We start from the raw sequence: 22,050 nt of genomic DNA, 5'->3' as shown, positions 1-22,050 counted from the left end.
GCGGCCCCCCCTACAATGAGCAGAGAATGAGGAGGAAGCGAGCACTGACCGCACAGGTCGACGCTCCCTTCCACCTCAATATCGGGCCATGTAATAGGGCCCTTACAGTTATCAAAGGTATATGGCCACCTTAATGGTCCTGGCTGATTACAAGCATGATATATTGGGACTCATGGATTCCATATACTTGGTAAGGTACGGGTTAAAATGATGTTTCAGATTCCAACATAGTGTTGAGTAGATTGGCTCAATCAATTGGGAGTTGCCTTCACCTTCCAGTTCTTAAAGGGGTTGTTCACCAAAAAATGTTTTTCTTTTAAATCAACTGGTGCCAGAAAGTGCCAGAAATTAGTAATTTACTTCTATTAAAAAAATCTCAAATCTTCCAGTACTTATCAGCTGCTATATGTCCTGCAGGAAGGGGTGTATTCTTTCCAGTCTGACACAGTGCTCTCCGCTGCCACCTAACTTTACCAGTAAATCCCCATAGAAAACCTCTTCTACTCTCCAGACTGGATTGAATACACCACTTCCTGCAGAACATACAGCCGCTGATAAGTACTGGAAGGCTTGAGATTTTTTAAATCAAGTAAATTACAAATCTTTGGCACTTTCTGGCACCAGCTGATTTGAAAGAACATTTTTTTAGGTGCACAATCCATTTAAGGTCTCAATACGCTTTAGTCAGAAGTCTTCCAAATCAATTTTGTGGGATCAGATGATCATCTAAGTTTATGGGGACCCGCTGATTCTCGTTGTGACAATGTAAACGATAAAGGGTGCCAGGACGGACAGGGCTCCCACTGACTTCAAATGAAAAGGTGTTGCCCAAAATGGACATCTCCTTTAAATGTATTAGTGGTATCATCTCTGTTTGAGGCATGCCCCCATTGATGCTTTATTACTTAGCGTAAGGGGCCTATTCCACAGGAGCGATAATCAGCCGAATCGGCCCCATTTGGCCGATTTTCGCTCCGTGGAATAGAGAGAACGATCAGCTGATGATCGTGTCATCGGCTGATCGTTCATTTAGGTTCACACCTAAAATCGTCGTTCGCCACCAGCGCTTCGCTACGGTTGAATAGCGGTGCGCGGCGGCGACCGATGATTTTAGCAGAACCATACATTACCTGTCCGGGCGCAGGTCTTCTTCTCCCGCTCCCGCGCGGCAGCAGCAGCAGCTTCGGAGCGGGGCTGTCTGAACTGACAGACCGCTAAGCCAATCACTGGCCGGAAACGCAGTGATTGGCTGAGCGGTCTGTCAGTTCAGACAGCCCCGCTCCGAAGCTGCTGCGGCTCGCAGGATCGGGAGAAGAAGACCTGCGCCTGGACAGGTAATGTATGAAGCAAGGGCTGTAAGGACATCAGTAACGATGTCCCTGCAGCCCTTATTTCACGATCATCGGGGTCGTGAAATAGGCCCAGTAAACGAGCGGCGATCTAGCAGATCGGCGCTCGTTTACGTTGTTGATTGGGTCCTGCTCGTCCGGTGGAATAGGACCCTAACTCTTTATGACTATGGAGGGCATTAGGTTTTGTGCTTATATATTGCCTTCCGACGTATTTCACCCTGCTGCTGATGAGTCCGCTCAGCTGTCAGAAGGTGCTTAAGAGTAAGTGACATTTCAGATCTCAGAGCGCCAGGAGGATGTGTAAGACTTCACATAAAGTTATTTGATGGCTCAGCTCCACTGTTAGTAATGCGGCAAGTCATCGTGTTGGCGCCACCTACAGGCAGGGAATCCGCACTGACTTCCTCCTCTCATCAGTCTATTAATGTGACTTCATTAAATATGCAGATGACAATGACGGGATGAATAATAATGAGGGGGCAATGATAGATTTGAGGGGGCTGCGGCGTTGGGAGGTGAATGGCCTCCTCGCCGTGTCACCTGCCAGCCTTGGGAGCTCTGAAAGATCCAGGGCATGGAATCTATTTTTGTCAAGGAGAGATGATGATGATGAGGACAGACGTATGATGGGATGTGACTCAGCTTTCAATGTACAGGGAGCTGGAGCCTTCTGCCTCATCTGTGGTGCCTTTAGATACATATCCGAAGAGGATGTATCCAACACCAGGCACGCTGAGATACCTTCATACAAGCGGGCTGAAATAAGGATCACCCTATGTGTAAATGTGGTCCTTCTATGGTGACTGACATGGTATGGGGACTGTTAGCATTACCACAGAGACATTAAGGGTGGGCAGGCTCTCTTTGCGTCCCAGGTTGGGGTTCTAGAATGCTATGCCGACCTTCCATCCCTGAAGTTCAGCTGTCACGTAGACAGTCATTGATGTCACCCTGTCACAGGGAAGTCTCATCACCCCCTACGCAACCTACAGCATTATCAGTGGCCGACATCCCCCCAAAATAAAACATAGGGGGAGATTTATCAAACTGGTGTAAAGCAGAATTGTCTCAGTTGCCCCTAGCAACCAATCAGATTCCACCTTTAATTTTTCAAAGAGTCTGTGATGAATGAAAGGTGGAATCTGATTGGTTGCTAGGGGCAACTAAGCCAGATCTACTTTACACCAGTTTGATAAATCTCCCCCATAGTGCCTGTTTTTGAGCAAAAAATAATATAAGGCACTGTTTTATTTTTGGGGAAACACGGTAGTGGGCCCATGTCATTTCCTGCTTTCAAGAAGTCTAAGGGGCGGAGTCTTGCATGAGCCTTGTATAAAAGGTTCTAGTGTATGTATACACTATGGGTCCTATTCCACGGGCCGAGCAGGGCCCGATCAACGATGTAAACGAGCGCCGATCTGCTAGATCGCCGCTCGTTTACTGGGCCTATTCCACAGCCCGATGATCGTTAAGCGAGGGCTGCAGGGACATCGTTACCGATGTCCTTGCAGCCCTTGCAGCATACATTACCTGTCAGGTCTTCTCCTCCGCTCTGTCTTCCTCCCCGGGTCCCGCACGCTCTAGCTTCAGAATGGCCTGTCAGCTGACAGGCCGCACTCAGCCAATCACAGGCCGCAGCGGCCCCAGCCTGTGATTGGCTGAGCGCTCCGTCAGCTGACAGCCCATTCTGAAGCCAGAGTGTGCGGGACCCGGGGAGGAAGACAGAGCGGAGGAGAAGACCTGACAGGTAATGTATGCTGCACTTCTCAAATCGTCGGTCGCCCGCCGCGCACCGCTATTCCACCGTAGCGATGCGCGGTGGGGGAACGATGATTTTAGGTCTGGCCCTAAATGAACTATCAGCCGATGACCCGATCATCGGCTGATCGTTCTCTCTATTCCACCGAGCGATAATCGGCCGAATTGGGCCGATTCGGCCGATTATCGTTCCTGTGGAAAAGGGCCCTATGGGGGAGATTTTTCAAACATGGTGTAAAGTGAAACTGGCTCAGTTCCCCCTAGCAACCAATCAGATTCCACCTTTCATTTTCCAAAGAGTCTGTGAGGACTGAAAGGTGGAAACATGCTTCCAGAACAAACCCTAAAGCTCCGTGCTCATGGCGGAATTCTCTGCCATGGATTACCGCCAGCCTCCCTGTCATAATGACATTCTATGGGAGGCTCCACACCCCAAAAGCAATGATTTTTTTTTATTCTGAATAACATGTAGAACAGATGAAACAAACAATGAGAAACAGCTGAATATGTAATATTATAAGTTACTGTACAGTATAACAATCAGCATGTGGCATATAATGTATAGTAACTGCATAACCCTGATAACACAGCAGCAGCTGAATATGTAATATTATAAGTTACTGTACAGTATAACAATCAGCATGTGGCGTATAATGTATAGTAAGGGAAAAAACCTGAAAATACAGCAGCAGTTTGTAGATACAGGATGGAGCTGCAGATCCCCATAATGCAGTAGTGTTGTACAACAGGTTAGAATAGAGAAGCAGGGCTGCTGTCAGAGGTCTGTGTGGTCACATGGCATCAATGGGGGAGGGTGTGTGTGTTTAGCATGGACCAATCGGGAAGTGAGAATCACAGAGCTGTGCAGGAGGACAGTGACTTTTCTTTACAGCAGTGTGAGTGTCTGGATGTAAGTACAGGCACATTATAGCAGCAGTGTGTATAGCTGAGTGTAAGTGCAGGCACATTATAGCAGCAGTGTGTATAGCTTAGTGTAAGTACAGGCACATTATAGCAGCAGTGTGTATAGCTGAGTGTAAGTGCCTGGTGGATCTGCTATGATTTGGAAGGTGAGGGAGACTTCCTGGGTCAGAGTACAGGGCTGTAGACCCTGCTATGGCAGCTGATGAGTGTTATCTCTATTACACAGAGCGATAATTGTCTGAATCTTCTTGCCCTAAGTCACACTCGTCCCGTTTCTCATTCGCATGGATGGTATAAATCTCTTCAGGGCTCTGCAATATTCACAAACAAGAGAAAGCTAAGCCGATAATGGGGCAAACTGCCCTTCTGTCCCTAGAAGAGCAGGGTGGACATATACATGTCAACACTATAGTCCAACTAGTGCCAATATAGTCCAGCTAGTGCCAACTAAACATTATTATATAGATAAACATGTCCAACGTGTTTAGGAAGACTGAGCCCTTACTTCATCAGGTCCAAATAAATACTTTTTCATTATATTTGGGTGCAGGGTGCAGGGTGGTGAGATGGCACCTTGGGGCTTGTTCTTGCTGCAGCAAAGTCCTTTTCAACTTTAGCCCAGAACTGGGACATAAAGGGGGTAGGGTTTATTATGGTGGGATATTTCGGGTTTTGGTTATGCTCTCAATTGGTAAGAGACCAGCCTTTCCGTGACCCGGCCGGGTCACAGAGCGGCCAGTCTCAGAAAAGATCATCCCGGCCGGTACTACATGCATGATCTTTAGCGACGCTGAGTTCTGGCGCGGGACGCATCCATGCACGCCCTCATCAGAATTCCCCACTGCACACAATAGAGCGTGCGCCCGGAGCCGCATGCTCCATTGTGTGGACTGACAGGGTTTTCTGCCGCTGCTATTCAGTGAGTAGCGGACGCAGAAAACCGACATGTCAGCTTCTTGCAGCACCGCTAGGGATCCCCGGCCGGAGTGTATACTATGTGTATACACTCCAGCTGGGATTCCCTCAGCCTGCAGCACTACATAAGTACTGCAGAAATCACGACCGTTGTAACAACGCCCGTGATTTCTGTGGAACTTACGTAGTGTGACCATAGCCTAATTCTGTGCAGTTCAGGGGGGGTCTCGAGGACCTGATTGGTAATTATGCAGATGATTATGATTGGTAATTATGCAGACATGCCAACACGCCAATCTGTGTAGTTTTTAGCTAGGACCAAGACTGAGACCCATGTCCGTCCCCCATACTGTAGGGTCCTTCATGTCCATCCTTTCTTATCACTGTGACTCAGCTTTTGCCTGACTCAAGGTGATTTCATCTCTTCTGTGTAAATGTCAGGAGTCTCTGTAATATCACTGCTGTAATTGCAAAAGTAAGAAATATACAGGAGACGCCTCATTTTCATTTACACAAATTCTCATTGAATCCTCTGCTGTTATGGTATAGTTACCATATAATGGGTACAGAATTAACAGCTTAACCAAGGTCTTGTTTCCTAAGGGGGCCATATAAGAGGACACCATTAATATAAATGGCACACGATAATGGCCGTTATTGTGCCATCTAGCTCCCTTTTATTAGGATTAATTCAATACCTGACATAATAAAAGTATGTGTTCTCTCTTACAAACCTTAATCCGCCTCCTGAATCCCCTCACCCCTCAAGATCTTTCTTAAATTGCTTGTTTGCTTGTTCCTGCAAATTAAGATAATAGAATGCTGCCCTATTTAAGTGCTTATGTTCTTAAGCAACAAGTACAGGTAAATTATAGCAAAGAGAATACATTCCCTAATTTCTTTGCTTGTTTATCCGCAGCTTACCGCTACTGATGTATCCTTACTAGGACCTAATGAGATTTCTCCTGTCCCCAAACACTCATTATACGGCACCTATTAACTCTTTCACTGCTAGATGGCCTGCATTCAATGTCTATGCTATTCTCTCCTATGTTCTGCTAAAGCTTATCAATTAACATGAATATAACTATAATACTGCCTCCTATATACAACACTATAACTACTATAATACTGCTCCTATATACAGGAATCTAACTACTATAACACTGCTCCTATATACAAGAATATAACTACTATAATACTGCTCCGTATGTGCAAAAATATAACTACTATAATACTGCTCCTATATACAGCAATATAACTACTATAATACTGCTCCTATATACAGCTATATATCTACTATAATACTGCTCCTATATACAGGAATATAACTACTATAATACTGCTCCTATATACAACACTATAACTACTGTAATACTGCCTCCTATATACAACACTATAACTACTATAATACTGCTCCTATATACAAGAATATAACTACTATAATACTGCCTCCTCTATACAAGAATATAACTACTATAATACTGCTCCTATATACAAGAATATCACTACTATAATACTGCCCCCTATATACAAGAATATAACTACTATAATACTGCTCCTATATACAAGAATATAACTACTATAATACTGCTCCCTATATACAAGAATATAACTACTATAATACTGCTCCTATATACAAGAATATAACTACTGTAATACTGCTCCTATATACAAGAATATAACTACTATAATACTGCTCCTATATACAGGAATATAACTACTATAATACTGCTCCTATATCCAAGAATATAACTAATATAATACTGCCCCCTATATACAAGAATATAACTACTATAATACTGCTCCTATATACAAGAATATAACTACTATAATGTGGTTCAGGGAAGAAACAGAGTGCTGCACCTCACACCTATGGCTGATACTAGTGCCGCTAGGCTAAATAAAAAACACATCAGAATTTTGTGTATGAATTGATCAAGCCATACTGCCCCATGTACCTCGTGCCGGTATCTGATACACATGGGTCCCTACACTAAGTCCACACCGTGCCAGTCAGTGGCCACCAACCCCGCAGGCGTGCACAGTCAGGGAACGGGGGCCATGGGACGGCCCTGCGACCCCCATGCCACAGGACCAGACCCAAAAACACCACACCAGAACCCGGCCAGCACCGCCGGCGGAGAAGGTCGCCCCCAAGCAGCACAAGTCTGGATAAGGAATTACACTCACCATAGCTGCAGCAAACAGAATGGGAAAAAAGAGGAGGGATTAAAACCATGTGCACTCAGGTGTCTCCTGCTAATTGCGGTCATGTGGGTCTCACCAGGAGGAGTGCAAAACACGGAGAAAAGAGAGAAACAAAATGTGGTTCAGGGAAGAAACAGAGTGCTGCACCTCACACCTATGGCTGATACTAGTGCCGCTAGGCTAAATAAAAAACACATCAGAATTTTGTGTATGAATTGATCAAGCCATACTGCCCCATGTACCTCGTGCCGGTATCTGATACACAGGGGTCCCTACACTAAGTCCACACCGTGCCAGTCAGTGGCCACCAACCCCGCAGGCGTGCACAGTCAGGGAACGGGGGCCATGGGACGGCCCTGCGACCCCCATGCCACAGGACCAGACCCAAAAACACCACACCAGAACCCGGCCAGCACCGCCGGCGGAGAAGGTCGCCCCCAAGCAGCACAAGTCTGGATAAGGAATTACACTCACCATAGCTGCAGCAAACAGAATGGGAAAAAAGAGGAGGGATTAAAACCATGTGCACTCAGGTGTCTCCTGCTAATTGCGGTCATGTGGGTCTCACCAGGAGGAGTGCAAAACACGGAGAAAAGAGAGAAACAAAATGTGGTTCAGGGAAGAAACAGAGTGCTGCACCTCACACCTATGGCTGATACTAGTGCCGCTAGGCTAAATAAAAAACACATCAGAATTTTGTGTATGAATTGATCAAGCCATACTGCCCCATGTACCTCGTGCCGGTATCTGATACACATGGGTCCCTACACTAAGTCCACACCGTGCCAGTCAGTGGCCACCAACCCCGCAGGCGTGCACAGTCAGGGAACGGGGGCCATGGGACGGCCCTGCGACCCCCATGCCACAGGACCAGACCCAAAAACACCACACCAGAACCCGGCCAGCACCGCCGGCGGAGAAGGTCGCCCCCAAGCAGCACAAGTCTGGATAAGGAATTACACTCACCATAGCTGCAGCAAACAGAATGGGAAAAAAGAGGAGGGATTAAAACCATGTGCACTCAGGTGTCTCCTGCTAATTGCGGTCATGTGGGTCTCACCAGGAGGAGTGCAAAACACGGAGAAAAGAGAGAAACAAAATGTGGTTCAGGGAAGAAACAGAGTGCTGCACCTCACACCTATGGCTGATACTAGTGCCGCTAGGTGTGAGGTGCAGCACTCTGTTTCTTCCCTGAACCGCATTTTGTTTCTCTCTTTTCTCCGTGTTTTGCACTCCTCCTGGTGAGACCCACATGACCGCAATTAGCAGGAGACACCTGAGTGCACATGGTTTTAATCCCTCCTGTTTTTTCCCATTCTGTTTGCTGCAGCTATGGTGAGTGTAATATCTTATCCAGACTTGTGCTGCTTGGGGGCGACCTTCTCCGCCGGCGGTGCTGGCCGGGTTCTGGTGTGGTGTTTTTGGGTCTGGTCCTGTGGCATGGGGGTCGCAGGGCCGTCCCATGGCCCCCGTTCCCTGGCTGTGCACGCCTGCGGGGTTGGTGGCCACTGACTGGCACGGTGTGGACTTAGTGTAGGGACCCATGTGTATCAGATACCGGCACGAGGTACATGGGGCAGTATGGCTTGATCAATTCATACACAAAATTCTGATGTGTTTTTTATTTAGCCTAGGGGCACTAGTATCAGCCATAGGTGTGAGGTGCAGCACTCTGTTTCTTCCCTGAACCGCATTTTGTTTCTCTCTTTTCTCCGTGTTTTGCACTCCTCCTGGTGAGACCCACATGACCGCAATTAGCAGGAGACACCTGAGTGCACATGGTTTTAATCCCTCCTGTTTTTTCCCATTCTGTTTGCTGCAGCTATGGTGAGTGTAATACCTTATCCAGACTTGTGCTGCTTGGGGGCGACCTTCTCCGCCAGCGGTGCTGGCCGGGTTCTGGTGTGGTGTTTTTGGGTCTGGTCCTGTGGCATGGGGGTCGCAGGGCCGTCCCATGGCCCCCGTTCCCTGGCTGTGCACGCCTGCGGGGTTGGTGGCCACTGACTGGCACGGTGTGGACTTAGTGTAGGGACCCATGTGTATCAGATACCGGCACGAGGTACATGGGGCAGTATGGCTTGATCAATTCATACACAAAATTCTGATGTGTTTTTTATTTAGCCTAGCGGCACTAGTATCAGCCATAGGTGTGAGGTGCAGCACTCTGTTTCTTCCCTGAACCGCATTTTGTTTCTCTCTTTTCTCCGTGTTTTGCACTCCTCCTGGTGAGACCCACATGACCGCAATTAGCAGGAGACACCTGAGTGCACATGGTTTTAATCCCTCCTGTTTTTTCCCATTCTGTTTGCTGCAGCTATGGTGAGTGTAATATCTTATCCAGACTTGTGCTGCTTGGGGGCGACCTTCTCCGCCGGCGGTGCTGGCCGGGTTCTGGTGTGGTGTTTTTGGGTCTGGTCCTGTGGCATGGGGGTCGCAGGGCCGTCCCATGGCCCCCGTTCCCTGGCTGTGCACGCCTGCGGGGTTGGTGGCCACTGACTGGCACGGTGTGGACTTAGTGTAGGGACCCATGTGTATCAGATACCGGCACGAGGTACATGGGGCAGTATGGCTTGATCAATTCATACACAAAATTCTGATGTGTTTTTTATTTAGCCTAGGGGCACCAGTATCAGCCATAGGTGTGAGGTGCAGCACTCTGTTTCTTCCCTGAACCGCATAACTACTATAATACTGCTCCTATATACAAGAATATAACTACCATAATACTGCTCCTATATACAAGAATATAACTACTATAATACTGCTCCTATATACAGGAATATAACTACTATAATACTGCTCCTATATACAAGAATATAACTACTATAAAACTTTTACTTAGTTGTCTGTGAATCGTCCTCAAGACTGTGATGTGAATTTTTTGGAGGAACCTGTGGACTGTCTGAACCTTGTATGTTATACAGTATATAGATGCCTTATTTACATACTGTATATGTATGAGTCGTCAGTTATATCAGTGCAGAGACAGTGGTTACCGTCACCCATTGCTCAGTTAATAAGCTCTCATCTCGTGGTCTTCTGGATGGAGGGATTTTCATGTTTCTCAGCAGCTCATCATGAACTGTCACACTAGGCACCTCATATAGGATTCAGCACAGCTGGGCTGTGCTCAGGAAGGAAGTACTATTTATATACTGAAATACTGACTGTCATTGCAAATGTGTCTCACACAACATGAGCAGCGGTAACATCAAATGTACATTCTGAGCTCCCGCGGTGTGGTCTCTGCGGGGGACATCCCGTGATTGGCCAGGTAGAGTCACAAAGTGGGAAGTCAGACAGATTTATGCCTGGGCTATAATTCTCCCAGCAACAAACATAGGTGGAACTTAAAAACCTGCACTGAGTGGGATCAATGAGGTTTCTAATTGAAGGAGCCTGCCACGTGTAGGTAGCCTAGACTGCGGATAAGAGACGAGAAAAAATGTTCACTGTGGACATAGGAAGAAGTCATTGCTGATAGCTGACGTTGGGCCAACCCTACAATATACCTTGAATGAGCAATTGTTTCCCATTAACTTATAACCCTTCAACATCGTAACTTTGTGCCTCATCGTTTTTTAAACCAATATCCGCATGGTACTTATATAATGAATGTAGGAGTCTGGGAAGAATGAAAACCCAATACCAGTCTCTGATCACGCCCTTGTATCCTATAAACTCCTGAGCTTCATCGAGCATTAGAAAATTTTGGTAAAATTTTATGTAAGGTCAATTCATATTTCAGAAGGACAATGACCACTGATCTATCATAGGTGTGAAAAAACTTGAAGGCCATCTTCAATACTAACTGTATGCTATGAAATGCTCAGAAAATAACTGAAAGATTTCAATGTATAATCTGTGGCATGGATGGAAATTGTGAGATTTATCGGGTGACATCCATTACCTCTATGGACGTGATTGCACCTTAACAAGAAAGCCTCGGAGAAATTAAATAAGCCAATGATCCCAACCCAACAGTGATGTCACATTGGACGTATAGAGTGATCATCACTTTTTTCGGACACATGAGTTTTTCATGGTCATGTGACCCAAGAGGTTACACCTGATGGCAATCTGCAACCAGATGCTGCGAAATCACCGGCTTCAAGCTAAGCAAAGAATCTGCGTCTCTCAGTTCATTAGCTCCTGGCAATGTCAGGTCATTGGCTCGTAATACACATCCCATTGATCTACCAGACAGTCTACCGTGCTCAGCGAGTCTCTTCTGGCTTCTGATTCTGTTTTATTTATAAACGTTAATGGACGGCATTTCTCTAATCTATAGAATCCTCAGCTGTTCCTGCAGCTTTAATCTACCGTGATTATAGTCCTTGCGGTTAACTCCCAATATACCAGGCCATTCAGCTCATATTTTATCATGTGTTGAAAAGAAAGGGATAAAGATCTTATAACCAAAAAATTTATTTAAAAAATACAGCCCCCATAAAGGTGCCCATACACACTAAAGTTAATAAAGGAGGATGGGTTTAACCAGAATGATCAGAAGTTAAGAATAAACAATAATTTTAGGTAAATGCATACTTACCTTCTGCGCTGCTTGTGATCCGACATCCTGCTCTCCAGCTCTCTGGTTGTATAGTCAGGTTGCGGCCTCCTCCAGAAAGATTGACAACCGGAGGAGTTGGGGGTTGGCAGCCTGAAAATACAGGATGGAAGAGTCGGTAGAGCGGGATGTCGTATCATAAGCAACGCGGATGGTAAGTATACACTGCTTGTGATCTTGAAACTGACAGCATTGATATATACAATTAGTCATGCCATGTAAAGGCACTGCAAACAAGCACTGATCTCGCTGATCGGTACTGTCGGACATGTAAAAGAACCCTTGGATGAAAGATTTTTAATTCTAGACGATCATTTGGGGAAGGACGTTCTCAGCAAGATTGACCATCCTTTGTCCAATATCATTGATCAAGTATGGCCAGTTTAAATGACTGATATGGACTCAAACGTTTACGGCTGAATTGACTAAACAAGGTTTTGTCAGATGATTGTTCTATGGACGTTAAACCATCAACCTCTTTTAATGTGTTGTGTATGGTCACCTTCACATCACCTTCTCCTTGCTCATTATCGAGAGGACTTTACTAATTCTTCTAGTTGTAATCAACACTGTGACTCTGGCCATCTTGTCCGGTCGGCATCTACAAGAGTATGTGAAGCCGACCAAGTCCGTACTGCAGTCCACTAAAGTTTGGGTCGGGCGATGGAAACCCTCATATTGTCAAATAAATTTGAAGGCTCCACCAGCCAGAAAATTGTTTGTAAATTTGGGGCTCAGGCTTTGTGCATAATCTTGTGAGAGATGCAGACTTGCCTGTTTGATTTCCCATGTTAATCCCTCTTCTGGTTACCACCATAGTGTACAGATCTGTCCACGGACATGTCTCCTCACACAGATGAAAGCCTTTCCGGACAGACACGAGTTTCCATTCCTTTGGTAATTAAGTAGCTTGTGTGGATTGTCTTTCCTACCACTCATCAGTATTATTGTTTGACGAGACTTGCTTCCTCCTCTGGGTGTCCCGTTTCCATAAACATAGACAGTACTCCCTTCATCAGTAGACATGCTCGTCTGTCAAACCCCAAAGTATTGTGATTTCCTGTCTGCATGGTTACCAAGCAACTACAAAGCCGTGATGGCGGCCTGAGATGAACCGAGCCAGGTCGTTCAGGTTCTATCACCCTAGTCCATGACAACCTTTCCTAACTCTTCTTGATTCTTTCCGAGAGACTTTGCAATCATGAAATAGTTGGAGCAATGTGATGGAGCTAGCGATAGATGATAGATTGGACCACATTTGCACATCAGTCGTTGACAGGGACGTTTTTGTACGTGGCACCTGTCACTCAGTCAGGTATCATTTTTTTTGCTGCACAAAGCCTGAATCATAAGCCGTGCAGATCCCCAACCGAAGCCGAGGGAAGACATATAATTATAGCATAAGCACCAGACTCAGGAGTAGATATTATATATAATTATTCCCCTTGTTGTTTACAGATACACTGCAGTCTGGGTTAACCCCTCTGCGAGCAGTGCATTGTGGGAAATTTACTATTTTCTTTTTTATTCAAACAATGGATAATTTATTCTATTCTCTATTTTCTTCTTTAGAACAATAGATCATTTATTCTTTGTTACTCAAACAATGGATAAACAATATATATATATATATATATATATATATATATATATATATATATATATATATATATGTGTGCCAGAGCTTTACTGACCATCATCTCCATGAAATAGTAGAAGGGCTGTGGCATGTGGGATGATATAAGCATGGGTGGGGCTCAGTAATTTAAGCAGGGGTTGGGCTCAGTACTATTTAGAGGCGTGGCTACACTGAATTTTATTTTGCTCTAGTTGTGCTGTAGCTCTTAACCTTGGCCATTATGTAATGTCTTTTCCCTTACCAGTTGCCACCACTAGCGTGTAGTGACCTTTAGTTGTCAAATTATGGAATCTATCGTAAAAGTCAAAACCTGTACGAGGATCCCGTCTATTTTCATGTGTCCCGTATAGAAATTGTGTAATTGTGTATGAAAGAGGAGTCCCATCATATACTAGGGTCCGTGCATAGCTTTGACCTTTGCTCCTACTATAGTTGCGGCCCTGCAAACTGTATTAGGGAACAGTATTAAAGGAGTCTTCTGGGCAAAACTGGCTGATGAGCTATCTACAGAATGGGTCATCAGTCAGTTATTGAAGAAGTTCTGACTACACTGTGAACGAGGCTCAAAGCAGTTGGCTTAGTTTACTGTGTAGCAGTGGCAATGCACGACTTTGGCTCAGCTTCCATTCAAGTGAATGGCAGATGAGGTGCAGTAACCAGGCCCGGCCACTACACAGTGAACAGAGTTAACTGCTCTGAACCCATTCACTGTATAAACAGCTCATTGGCAGGGGTCTAGCTTATCAGTCTATTTTGCCTGGAAGACCCCTTTGAGGAACATTCCAATCCCTTATAATGGACAGGAGGAGCCTCTGTTGGTATAACCCAATCTAGATCTCTTAGGTTTTAAGAGTACTTTACCCACAGTATAAGCGGTAGGTTTGAGCACTCCTGTAGACTAGATCATTGTAAGCAGTGGAGTAGCTACCATGAAGGCAGGGAAGGCGACTTCTATGGGGCCCCTGCAGGAAGGGGGCCCGAGGAAGCCTGCTCTGCCTTAATAGTAGGTACTGTATGCCACTGACAGCCAACCACTGTACCCCCCTCTCCCAGGGGTCCAGAGAGGAAGAGGGACCCGCCACTGCACTGTTCAGCCCCCTCACTGTAGTGCCGGGTGAGCAGGCTGAACATCAAAAGGAGAGGAACAGAGGAGCAGGACCTGCCAGGTCCTGCATGGCACAGAAGGAGAGGGATGAAGGACCTTATGATCACATGACTCAAAGGTCCTGAATACTTCTATGTGAAGATCAGCAGGACTACAGGAGGAGGAAGGGGGAAGCCTGTGAGCTGTAAGTGCTGTGTATGTGTGTCAGTGAGTGTACATATGTATCTATGGGTATATATGTATATGCTAGTATGTGTATGTATCTGTGGCTATATATAGTCTGTAACACTGGTGTATATGTGTGTGTGTGTATGTCAGCAGTGTCTGTAACACTGGAGTATATGTGTGTGTTTGTGTATGTCAGTAGTGTCTCAAGTGATTGACAGATTTGCTCCCAAAGATGTTCTGCAGCAGCTTCTATTAATGTTGGGCTCTAATAAAAGAACCCACCATTAATATCTGCTGCATTTTCTGGTTGAGTATTTCTTATTAAACTGAGATGATTTCCCTGTGTACAGTCTACTCATGGTGTATACATTAGCACTAGTGTAATCACATTACAGCGTGTATATGTGTGTATGTCAGTGGGGTATCTGTATATATGTTAATGGTGCCTCTGTGTGTATATATGTGCGTCATTGTCTGTGTTTGGCAGTGGGGGGCGGGGGGGGGGAGCGTACAGTTTTTTGCTATGGGGCCCCATAAATCCTAGCTACGCCCCTGATTGTAAGGGCTTGATGTCTGATATCATATCACATCTTTCCACTAGTAATCATCTTCACGTAGTATAATACCAAATATGAGAAAATCTACTCGCTTCTGTTAGTCATTACCATGGCATCTGTGTTGGCATGGAATCCAATGATTCTACTATCTTAGTCCTACGCAACTCATACGAGTACGTATTGGTATCTAATGCCAAGTGAGTAGAAAACACAATAACAGACCGAGTTGTAGCTTGAAGGAACATCTTTGCCTGGGTCTACTACAAAACAGGTGACACCCACTGATGACGTCACTCGGTATAGTAGGAATAGAATAATGATGGTCTGTTGTTCTGCCCAGTAGGCCAATGGCACTTCCACACCCGTATGTAGCTTCTTCACCACCAACGCAACTCCCAATACCCAAGAAAGACGCATACACATTTTTGGGTGTTATTGTTTTTCTTTTTTCCAAATAGTGGGAATTGATTTGTTTCCACAGAAGTCACAGTACAGAACTTTTAAGACCTTGACAGTGATGAATACATTTATAGACTGGATTCTTTTCAATATAAACATCAAATATCCAGAGGAAACAACATTTTGTTTTGCAAATTATCCAAATTTGTATCCATACCATGGACAGGGGTAGCAGTATAACATAGGAGGATGACATCACATTGAGATAAGGGTTAATCAATAGAACAGACTTCAACTTATAGGCGGCCTAAGAGCACTAAACTAGTGGGTACGATTGTGCAGCCGGTCCACCCTCAAAGTGCCAGTCAGGGGATTGGAAAACAGTCTTTGAATTCAGACACTCTCTTTATAAACTCTTTTAACCAAGAATCATCACACAAACATATTCTCTTCAGACATGACACGTTTTAAGGGAGTTGGAGAACTTCACCCCTTGACTGGCACTAAAGAGGACCATTCCAGGGCACAGCTATGCCCACAGTTTGGCAGTGACATAATAAAAATTGAGTCTGTCCTTTTGATGAGATCCCCTTACAATGGGGCTATTTATACTTCAGGTGGCTATCCATGAGTGAGGGACATAGTCATCATATGGTCATGAAATTTACATTTTTGGGTGGCCCTGATTATAGAAGTGATCTTGAGAGATGCCCTTTGCCCACAGGACTGGGTCAGCCATGTTTGTTGCGGATTTGAGTGATTTGAAGTAGATGTTATCAATGTAAAGCTTATTTGGCTTCCAAGAATTCATATAAAAATATGTTGTTACTAAAGTTAGATCTTTCCGACGTGTGAATAACGTACGTATAATCTAGTTAGATGCTAACGACTTAATCGATGACTGTTTAGTCATCGTCATCATCATCATCATCGTCATCATCATCATCATCATCGTCATCATCATCATCATCATCATCGTCATCATCATCATCGTCATCGTCATCATCATCATCATCATCGTCATCATCATCGTCGTCGTCATCATCATCGTCGTCATCTTCAGTATTGATATCTCCATCCAGAACATCTTCAATCCAGTCTTCCAGTTCATCTACGGAAGGCAGGTCTTCTTCATCATCCATGTCCATCCAAACACTATCGGCCTGTGGGAGAAATTTTTTTAAGTTCTTGGTTCATCTCAAGAAGGTCCAACATCAATCAAAAACTATAGTTACTACCATATTCAACCAATATCTGAACTCAGTAAATATGAAACTCGGTTTTCTAAACTGGTGAACCACTTTTGATTCAGTGCAGTTGGCATAATATCTGGTAGGACAATAAGGTCATGAGGTGCATGAGAAGCTATCGAGAACCTTGGACAAAATAATTTTTTATATCGGAGACCTTGTAGAAAAATGTACGTTTTAAAGATGAGCAAACCTGGAGGATGTTCGGGTTACTCCGAACCTCAGTGTCTGGCATTTAATTACCGGTGGCTTACCGGGAGTCTTAGGGCTACATTCAACTTCTTCAGCCACCGGTAATGAAATGCTGCAATCTCAGGTTCGGACGAAACCGAGCGTCCTCGAAATTCACTCATCTCTAGTAGGGATCAGACCCCACATTCAGTTGGCATTGCTGGCACAATGAGGCCTGAGAACTTTGTTGATCATGGCTGTTGATGAGTCATTCCCTCATCTGTGATCAGTTAGGAAGGAAATCAACGGGTTTTTGGGTAGACAAGGGTTACGGCAATGAACTTTTATGCATCTTGATACTATAACATCTTCAGATTAGACTCGGATACCTTCGCCGACCACTGCCAGATTGTTAAATAGCACAGCTGTGTCATGTGAAGATTATGAGCAGACCTCAGCGTGCAACACTGTCACTCACAACATTACGGGAGGCAGCTGCAGAAAGCAGTAATTATGTTCCTCAAAAAGGACACGATGTGAGATCGGGATAATAGACGGTGAAGATGGAAGTCATGATGGCAGGTGGAATAAAAGCTTTAAGAGGTGCATTTATACATACAGGAAGCTGTAGGCCAAACGAGACAGAGACGTTACTGATGGCCGACTTGAAAGGAAAGATGGGACTTAGAGGGTGGGGGGACTGGTTGTTGAAAAAGAACACGTGACTAGGCAGCACAATGAACAGCAGTGAATCGTGGATGAGCTAGTTCATTAGATACAAGAATTTAAGGATGAAGCGGTGCAGGTCCCAGAACTTGTGAGAGATGTTAACCAGAAAGGTCTATGCACTTCAAGGTCTCATACTGTTAAGTAAGTGTTATAATGAAGAGTTGGAAGACAGCCATAAGGCAAAGGAATAGAGGGTTGGCCTGATAGATAGAAGATCTGAGAGAGTCCACATCTGATCATATATTAGTATGGTGTTTCATCCCTGGTGGTATTTATTGTATTATTTTTCATTTTTGGGTTTTGTGTTGTTTAATGACAGTCTACAATTACATTACACTGTATGGAATCACAGCCATGGTGTATACACTCTGTAAACACTATGGACGTGTTTCTCCGCAGCGGCACAAAAGAATTGACAAGTCTATTTACAATGTAAAGTATGACGCTCGTACTTTAAAGTGATGTTCATCCCAGTATTGGCCGGGGGAACATTTGAGACATTGACCATTATTTGACACGGCCAACACTGGCCGTGTCAAACAACGGCTGGTGTTCATGTAGAATGTGAACGTGGCCAAAGTGAGTACCGATCAGCAAAATCGGTGATTATTTGTAGAGACTTTACAAGGCTCAATCAATTGTGTGGCCCGGCCTCATGAACGATTGCTGGATCATTCATACCACCTATCATCTTCATCATAGTCACCGACACATTTTTGTTTATAAGAGAAGATATGTAGGGGACTAGCAATGATTTAAACATCCACACAAAGGATGCGATCGGCCGATAAAAAAGAGATTTCTGATCACTGGGCTTTTTAAACAGGCTGATATATTCCTGCCGGCAAGTAGAAGAATCCAGTCAAACATTTACACTAGGACTTGATTAAAATTGATGGACAAAAGTGTAGTGGGCTCCCTATACCAACTCTTGGACCCAGACCACCCTGATTCTCTATGACAATCACATATAAGAAAGATGGCGTGCATGCCCGTTGATCTTTCCACTAAGATCTATTGGAGTTACAGAGTCAGTCAAGCCAGAAGTTCAGTGGACAGATCAGATCTATGCGAAAAAGAAAAACTTTTGTCTCCAGCTCTTCAGTAAAAATCCAAAGTTTTATTTTAAGGCATCGTAAAAGGTACAAACAATTTTAAAAACACGCCGACGCGTTGCGAGGAATACACCTCTTAATCATGGCAAAGATAAGCATAGACTAAACTTGCAGGGTATAAATACATGTCCTTTGCAACTAAGCTAACGCCTCCACCCGGAACCGCCCTTTAGTAAATACAACACCTGGGTGGAAGAAACACACACACATATGTGAACAGAATGGGGAGGGGTAACATTCTGTTCACATATGTGTGTGTGTCCCCATTCTGTTCACATATGTGTGTGTGTTTCTTCCACCCAGGTGTTGTATTTACTAGAGGGCGGTTCCGGGTGGAGGCGTTAGCTTAGTTGCAAAGGACATGTATTTATACCCTGCAAGTTTAGTCTATGCTTATCTTTGCCATGATTAAGAGGTGTATTCCTCGCAACGCGTCGGCGTGTTTTTAAAATTGTTTGTACCTTTTACGATGCCTTAAAATAAAACTTTGGATTTTTACTGAAGAGCTGGAGACAAAAGTTTTTCTTTTTCGCATTGGACTGAACGGGATACGGCCCGCAATAAAAGTCTCTCGTGCTCGGAAAAAAGGAGAGCCATATACACCATCAAAACAAGGTCTGGTGAGCTGATTTACATTATTTGATTATTGAAAGATCAGATCTATACACGTGTCTGACCACCTCTTTTTCCAAGAGATTCCAAAATTTCTTAGAGATAGGAGCATAGATTGAACCGGGGGGCTTGATAGCAACCTTTTAAAGGAATTCATTAGTGCAACTCATGGATCTCTTCTAGCCTGTGGTCTGGACTGTCGGACTGTCTAAAATTCCTTGTAAGTGGATGTGATGACATCATCACATTGTGTGGATAGCCTGTGTGGATAGAGAACACCAGGTATGCGGCATATGGTAGTTACACTATGGCCACCAGTGTTACCCTCGTGATTTTGATGGCCTAATTGGACGACACATCCTGCTCAGGGAGTCTTCTAGGTCCACTAGGGGGTGTAGGCCCTAAGCCCTTGTAGTCTCTCTATATTTTGGACATCTCCGCATAAAGTACACATAATATATATTATAGAAGTAGCTGTTGTATCTTGAGTTTACTTACATCTGTCACATTCACCACACCGATATGAGGACGAGACAGGTCAATGCCAAACTTCTCCTCCCAGTAGGGGATCAGCTAACAAAACAAAAGGAAGGAATTGAATAAATGGTGCACACAGATACAATTCTCCACACGTCGCTTCTAATTCTCATCTCTGTACTATTCCCGCACCCAGTCAGTGTTCCCACATTCTGAAGATACACTGAAAGTGCCAAGAACGCCAAGGACACGCCGTTCAGCTATTCCAAGCGTGCAACCATCTTGTACTGCGTGCTATTCAACTAAAACACAGCCATTGTTATATAGTCAGTTCCAAGTCCTTGTGAGCCAGGCAGTGAGATTATGGCCTGCTTAAGAAACATACTGTCGCCTTCCCAGTACAGTGCCAGTGGGAACCACAAATTCTACAGTAAACTTATTTTTCAATGTCAGTAAAATTTCAGAAATGAAATTGAATTTGAAATTTGAAATTTTCCATGTTTCTTATTTGACAGGGAAAATTTAAAATTCTAAACAGGTAAGACATCTCTGTCCATCAAGTAGTTATTTCCTATAGACAAATAACAGGGATATCTTACCAATGGGAAGTCCTCAGGGTCGATCCAGATAATGCTGAGGTCTGGGTTATCTGTGTTGTCTTCTGCAACCTCCTTGATGATTTCCAGGAACTCATAACCATCTGAAATACAGATTATGGACAAGACCTTACCATAGTTACAGGACTTTAGTTATTTTAGGTTCTCCTTCACAAATAGTAAAAGATAGTGGTGTCAAAGATTCCCAGAAAGGAGAACCATGAGGTTCCTTAAGGCATTTGTGAAGTCAAAACTGGAAATTCTCAGAAATTTCAAAAATAAATATCTTGATGAGGAAGTTTTATAGTTTAATTTACAAGTTGTAGATTTTCTTCTACCGTTAAGGTGGCCTTACACACAACTGGAAGCTAAAGGTTGGGCTTGTTGAGGCAATCCCATTCTCAATCAGATTTTTGGCCTACTTGTTGCTATTAGACAACTTTGTTGGCACCTCTAGTGTCTTATTAAAGGGGAACTATCAGCAGGTTAGACAAATCTAATTTGCTGATAGCCCCTTAGAGCACCTGGGACGATGAGGAGGAAGGTATGTGTGTTACGTTACTCCTTGGCGCTGATCCCGTGCTGTTTGTCGGAGTAATCTTCAATCCGGTGCACTGTTAGGAGCACTGCCACGTCATTGGCCCGCTCCTTCTAAGGACAATCAATGGTGCAGGAGGGCCGGATAACGCTGTGGGGGAGTAGCAGTGTTCCTAGCAGTGCTACCGGCCGAAGATTACCCAAACTAACAGCACAGGACCGGCACAGAGGAGGAAGGTAAGACACATATCTTTTTCCTCAGTGTCCTGCGCACTATAGCGGGCTATCAGCAAGTTAGATTAATCTAACCTGCTGATAGTTCCCCTTTAAATGCAGTATAGTATCATTGGGTGTAATCTTTTCTAGGTGTAGAAGAACATTTTAGTTTACAAACTTAAAATACTTACCGGGATCATCCTCTTCTGCAAAAGCTACAATGTGGATTCCATTCAAGTCATCTTCCTAGAAGAAGTAAAAGAGCAGGACTAATTGATACAGGAAATCTTCTCATTTATACGAGTTGCAAACAAAAAAAGACCTCATTGAGTCAAAAAAGAGAGTGTCCGTCCTCAGGGAACTCCTTTGTGGGGCTCTATATGTGAATGTGGCTCCTATTAACCAGGATGTCCAGGTGAGTCATAGAAGCCTGAGAAAAACTACCACTTTTAGGAGCCAAGGAGGTGAAGACGTTTGATAAGCGAACCTACTCAAAGCCTACGACTGGAGTCATTTTGTGGAAACCAGATGACTGTCACCTCCAATCTCACGGGGATAATAAGAGGGGGATTTACATTGTGAAATGTGAATAGTCTTTATAACTTGGAACAGGATCTTCTAACAGCAGACATGTCAACTCTCATGGGTTTTCTGTAACTCACACTATTTTTGGCCAACAGGTGATATGTAATTCATACCTGGTTGCCGGGAGTGGAAAGCATCCAAAAAAAAAACGCTGACACGTCACA

General features: G+C 44.4%; 1 protein-coding gene across 1 annotated transcript in view; it reads right to left on the bottom strand.

The window, feature by feature from the left end:
• Positions 1-15,621: 15,621 nt before the first annotated feature.
• Positions 15,622-22,050, bottom strand: part of CASQ1 (calsequestrin 1) — a 49,142-nt gene continuing 42,713 nt past the window's right edge. The window contains exons 8-11 of the mRNA XM_069951041.1: positions 21,493-21,547; positions 20,552-20,652; positions 19,974-20,048; positions 15,622-16,761 (exon numbers count right to left, since the gene is read on the bottom strand). Of these exons, the coding sequence (XP_069807142.1) occupies positions 16,504-16,761; positions 19,974-20,048; positions 20,552-20,652; positions 21,493-21,547 (489 nt within the window). The 3' untranslated portion in view covers positions 15,622-16,503. The remainder of the gene's footprint in view (positions 16,762-19,973; positions 20,049-20,551; positions 20,653-21,492; positions 21,548-22,050) is intronic.

The sequence above is a fragment of the Dendropsophus ebraccatus genome, chromosome 13, assembly GCF_027789765.1.
Source record: "Dendropsophus ebraccatus isolate aDenEbr1 chromosome 13, aDenEbr1.pat, whole genome shotgun sequence".
Lineage (NCBI taxonomy): Eukaryota > Metazoa > Chordata > Amphibia > Anura > Hylidae > Dendropsophus > Dendropsophus ebraccatus.
Note: the sequence above shows the minus strand (reverse complement) of the source record. Positions and strands in the feature narration are given on the sequence as shown.